The sequence below is a fragment of the Macaca thibetana genome, unplaced genomic scaffold, assembly GCF_024542745.1.
Source record: "Macaca thibetana thibetana isolate TM-01 unplaced genomic scaffold, ASM2454274v1 unplaced_scaffolds280, whole genome shotgun sequence".
Classification (NCBI taxonomy): Eukaryota; Metazoa; Chordata; class Mammalia; order Primates; family Cercopithecidae; genus Macaca; species Macaca thibetana.
Genome location: NW_026089069.1, coordinates 1 through 5592, shown reverse-complemented (window position 1 = coordinate 5592; position 5592 = coordinate 1). Strand labels below are relative to the sequence as shown.

The following is a 5592-nucleotide window of genomic DNA, read 5'->3' as shown; positions in this document are numbered from 1 at the left end:
TGTAACCCTGCTCCCAAAACAAAACTTGACTGTTTGCAACTCAATAAAGAGAAATGTTGAGTTGCTTCTCAGCCCTTAAAAATCATGAAATAACCCTCTGGTCTTTTAACACTAACAAGAGAGTTAAGGGAAATGGGAAGGGAGGAGGCAGGACTTTCCATCTGTTCCGGGAAATCATGTGACTGCCTTCCCTTTATACTGATAAGGCTGCCAACAGAACTCTTAGTGCTGATGGGTGTGCTCTGTGTCTCACTCTTCCTATGCATAACCATTAGCCACATCAGTCTGCTCATAACCTTCCTAACTTCCTGCCATCCAAGGTCCTTGCTTCTTTCATTCATTCAGTCAATGTTTTCTGAGCATGTACTGCACCCCAGGGAACAAATGCAAAAATGCCCCTGCCCTCCTGGTGCTTGCATTCTAATTTCTAAAAAATGGCCTCCTGAAACTGCCAGACTTGTTTAAAGAACTGCTTCCTCAATGTGTTTCTTAAAAATGATGGTATTTTGGGGGCAGAAAAGCAAATAATCGCAGTTTGAGAAAACAATGTGGTTCAAAGGATTAAAGAAATTAGAGGCTATAGAGGGTCTGCACGAGAAAAGATATGGGAACTCGTGAACCTTTTGGAGTGGAATGAAGCAGTAACAGAATGACTGGCTTGGAGGTTATTTCTGACGGGGTATATAAACCCACTCTGGAAATAGGAATAACCTGGCAGAGGATTAGGATTCAGTGGCCAGAAGTAGGACCTGTTCCCAGCAAGAACAAATTTAACAATTCCTACTAGAAATGGGATCAGGAGAGAGGGAAATTCACGACCAGCAGAGGTATCAACATCTTCAAGTAGCCGTAACAACTACTTTAATTTTTTGGTAAAAGTTTTTCCAGGTCAATAAAAAATTAAGGGGTTAAAAAGTAAGAGTGATACTTAGATAAAGTTATCAATAACAACCAAGACCCAGAAAGCTTACCCAGCTAGTCAATGAGGAACCACGGATAAGGCTCTTACTACTAACCCCATGCTTTTTCCACTACATCATGCGGGGAGTTGAGCAGGGTCATCTTTCATCAGCAGTATCTAAGACATGGGACGCTACAGCTGCAGAACACAGCATAGGAGAAGGTCAAACTTATAACAGCTGAACTCTGGTCAATGACACATGGTTCTCAAATGATCAGAACTGGGTGTCTAGGTGGGGAGTAGTTGCCAAGAAGAGGAGAGAGGTTGTTCGGAATTGCTACATTAGGATAATTGTTATTCATGAAACCCAGAACTAAGTTCATTCATCAGCAACCTTACCTAGCTCTGGGGGCAGAATGGCGAGGCGGTTCCCCTGAATGTGGAGCTCTTTAAGCTGGGTAAGCTCCCCGATTTCCTTAGGCAGTGAGATCAGGTTGTTATCCCTATTGTTGAGCTAAACAGAAGAAAACAAGGAGTTGTCAACACATTTTCACTTTAAAACGTGCTCCACAGAAACTCTCATCCTCCTCCATGTCCTCTCTTCTACTAAAACTCAGTCTTTTCCATTTGTTTACAAGTGCCGGTAGATAATCAAGAAACACTATCAGGAGTAGTGGTTTATTCCTGCAAAACAAACCTTACTCCTGCTCAAATTGACTTGATTCTACCCCTAAAAGGCTGCAGCAGTGAATTGATTTTCTAAGAATTTAGATAACTTACTGTCTGCATCTTTGTGAGCTTCCCAATATCTGGTGGCAGGATTTCAAAATTGTTGTCACTCAGATAGAGTGCACACAGGGTGGCTGCAAATTAAACAGCAATATATAAACAGGGTGGCAGGGAACCTAACCATTTGAGGTCTGATCAATACGAGGGAGTCAGCTTTGATTAATAACGCTGGCTTGGTGAAAAGCCTTTGACATACCTAGGGCTCCCAATGATAGCAAGCAGGTCAAACCAAGATTTACTGGCTTATCGTGCATCTGGTGTGTCCAGGAAAACATCTATATCCAAGAGGACTGATGCAATTAACAATGTGGTCACTAGCATTTTGGGGCACAGAGTTTTAACGCATTTTGAAAACAGATTGCTATTTTTCTCATAGATTACTTTTGATTCACATTTATATCTCCATTTGCATCCAAAGTAAAACAAAGAAAACTACTGTGCCACTTTTATGGTTACCTAGGGCAAAAAGGTTCTTTCAAGTGAATACAACTATGTTAAAATAGACCTTTTCCTATGTAAATAGCACTGTTAAAAATTAATGAAAGGCTTTCTGGTGATGGAGGCTATAACCATAGCTCATCAGTTCCATAATCTGACTAATTATTACTGCTTGTTTCTACAGCCTTAAGGACAAAAGTAAATGAAGACAAAGGGGCTAAAATAATGGCATGAAGTTAACAGAGTAAATCCTAACTTAAGCAGAATATCACTAGTCAGAAATTTGTTCACAATTATTACACAATGATAATATGATTCCAAACTACTGAAGGCTAAAATTCTAAAGCATCTGTTTATCCTCAACCAAAAAAACTGATTATAATTAGGTGTATGTTTTGTTTATCAATATTTATTTATTTCTTATAGATAAGAATCTTGCTCTGTCACCTAGACTGGAGTGCAGTGGGTCACTGCAGCCTCAAATTCCTGGCCTCAAGCCATCTTCCTACCTTGGCCTCCCAATTACCTAAGATTACAGGCACATGCTACTAATTTAATTTACATGGTTAATTTTTAAATTTTTATTTCTAGAGACAGGGTCTCTCTATGTTGCCTAGGCTGGTCCTACACTCCCAGCCTCAAGTGATCTTTGGAGCTCAGACTCCAGAACTGTACGTTAATATAACATAATAAAAACAGGTGCTCCACCACCCAAGAAAATATTTTACAGTTGGTTTCATGTGCTTGAGAAAGTCATAGAGAGATAATGTACATAAGGTAAAAAGTGAAAGTTTAGAGACCAGCTCAGAAAATTCAGATTTTCTGAATGCCATATAAGTTACTAATTGAAGAAATAGAACACTCATTTAAAAGAAGCAAACCTTGTCTGAAATAGTGCATGAGTTCCCAGAAGAAATAACTTTTTTAATTTTCAAAAGCATCTTCAGCAAGAAATTTGTTGGCATATAAAAGAATAAAGTGTGGCCAGTAATTTCTTAATGCCTGTGTACTGGATAAATAGGTCAATAAGAGTACTTTTTAAAAGGCTGAAGATAAGAATCCCAGCTGGAAATTTAAAAAATTTGGTTAGTGATTTATTAATAAATATTTTTATAAATAATTGATTGTGACATCCTGGGCAAATATCGCACAAAGAATTAATACCAACATGGGAGGGTACCTTTTTTTGGCATGCTATTTAAAAAGAAAGTCAAGTCTCTTAGCTAAATGTGAGGCTTGATCTCATTTCGGTACATAATCTCTCTCAGAATGTTAATATGACATTACTAAGTCCACTTCAGCCCAATGGTGTCACATAATGATATATCAAATGTACATACTGCTGAGCTACAAAGGAATATTCAAAAGGAGTCTGTAAAGTAAAAAATATCTCTGTCCAGTAATTTCTCTTGGAGTTTATTTAGGTCCTGGCAAATACATTTCACTCTTAGAACACAAAGTATAGTGTTCAGGAGATTTATAGAACTGAAAGTTTCTTACTCAGGTAGAAGAAGTTTCCAGGAAGACAATTTTCGTTCAAGTTGTTGTAAGTCAAGTCCAGAACCTCAAGAGCTGGCAGGGAGCTGAAGCCTCGTGGCAAAGTGTTCAGCCTGTTCATGCTGTTGCAGGGGGACAAAAATCTGTTAGGACACCAAAGACACATTTATACAGATTATCAAAGGCACCTCTGTTTCACAGGCTGAAAGTGTAAGACAGTGCCATGATCCTAGAGTCACTTTATACTGTATTTTTGTTTTTTATTTTTTTGAGATAGGGCCTTGCTCTGTTGCCCAGGCTGGAGTGCAGTGGCACGATCTCGGCTCACTGCACCCTTGACCTCCCCAGGCTCCTTTCACTTCAGCTTCCCAAGTAGCTGGGACCATAGGCACACACCATCACACCCCACTAATGTTGATATTTTTTGCAGAGATGGGTTTTTGCCAGGTTGCCCAGGCTGGTCTCAAACTCCTGAGCTCGAGCCATTCTCCCACCTCGGCCTCCCAGAATGCTGGGAGTATAGGCATGAGCCACCAAGTCCATCCTATTTTTTTTAATTAAAAAAAGAATTTATTTAAAATTTACATTGACAAGTGAAGATTGTACATACCTATGGTGTACAACATGATACTTCTGATATATGTATAATCCATTGTGGAATGGCTTAAATCACACTATTTAATATACACATTGCCTTGTATCATATGCTTGTCATTTTTTTTGTCTTTTGTGGTGAGAATACTTAAAATTCACTCTCTTAGCAATTTTCAAGTATACCACATATTGTTATTGACTGCAGTCACCATGACGTACAATCCATCTCTTGAATGTACTTCTCCTGTCTAACTAAAATTTCGTGTCCTTTGGTTAACATTTCTGCAATTCCCCTCTCCCTCCAGCCTCTGGTAACTATTTTATTCCCTGTTTCAATGAGGTTTACTTTTTTACATTCCACATATAAATGAGAGGATGTGGTATGTTGTCCTATTTAGACTAATAAGTTTAGTCAGAGAGCTTATATATTCCTGAAACATTTGAAAATTTCTTAGTTGTCATTTTTCTCCAATGGCGAAATTTAATCACTGTTTTACAGAAAAACTCAAACCATCACAAAATATCTGTCCTTGTAAAGAAAAATTTCCTTATGAATGTAGTGATAATATCTCAAACTATACACATTGAAGCTTTGTAGTTTTCAGACTTTTGCTTTATTTCATTTCCTTTATTCCTTTTAGAAGGGATAATCTTTTTTTTTTTTTTTTTCCTACAACTGCTAACACTCAAAGTTATCTTCAATTAGAATGGTGATGGCCAGGGGCTGGAGGGAGGGGCAATGGAGAGATGTTTTTTAATGGATGTAGGATTCAGGTTTGCAAGATGAGAACATTCTGGAGATTGGCTGAACAACAATGTGAATACGATTAACACCATTGAACTGTATACTACAAAGACAGTACTTTTTTTTGTTTGTTTTTTTTATTTTTTGAGATGGAGTCTCACTCTGTTGCCCAGGCTGGAGTGCAGTGGTGAGATCTCAACTCACTGCAACCTCTGCCTCCCCAGTTCAAGCGATTCTCCCACCTCAGCCTCCTGAATAGCTGGGACTACAGGCGCGTGCCACCAAGCCCAGCTAATTTTTGCATTTTTAGTAGTGAAGGGTTTCACCATGTTGGCCAGGATGGTCTTGATCTCTTGACCTCATGATCTACCTGCCTTGGCCTCCCAAAGTACTGGGATTACAGGTGTGAGCCACTGCATCCGGCCAGACAGTATATTTTGTGTGTATTTTATCATAACTTAAACATTTTTTAAATCATACAATTGACCCTTGAGCAGCATGGGTTTGAACTGCCTGGGTCTAATGACACATGGATATTTTTCTTCTGCCTCTGCTACTCTCCTGAGACAGCAAGACCAACCCTCCTCTTCCTTCTCAGCCCACTCAACATGAAGAAGAGGATGAAGAC

The 5592-nt window shown here is 39.0% G+C and overlaps 1 protein-coding gene across 1 annotated transcript; it reads right to left on the bottom strand.

Moving 5' to 3' along the window:
* Window positions 1-913: 913 nt before the first annotated feature.
* On the bottom strand, window positions 914-4117 carry LOC126947424 (ras suppressor protein 1-like). The gene is made up of 3 exons (XM_050778076.1): window positions 3629-4117; window positions 1682-1764; window positions 914-1415 (listed from the first exon to the last, which is right to left on the bottom strand). The coding sequence occupies exons 1-3, from the start codon at window positions 3789-3791 to the stop codon at window positions 1281-1283; spliced, it is 381 nt and encodes a 126-aa protein (XP_050634033.1). The 5' UTR covers window positions 3792-4117; the 3' UTR covers window positions 914-1280.
* Window positions 4118-5592: the final 1475 nt, after the last annotated feature.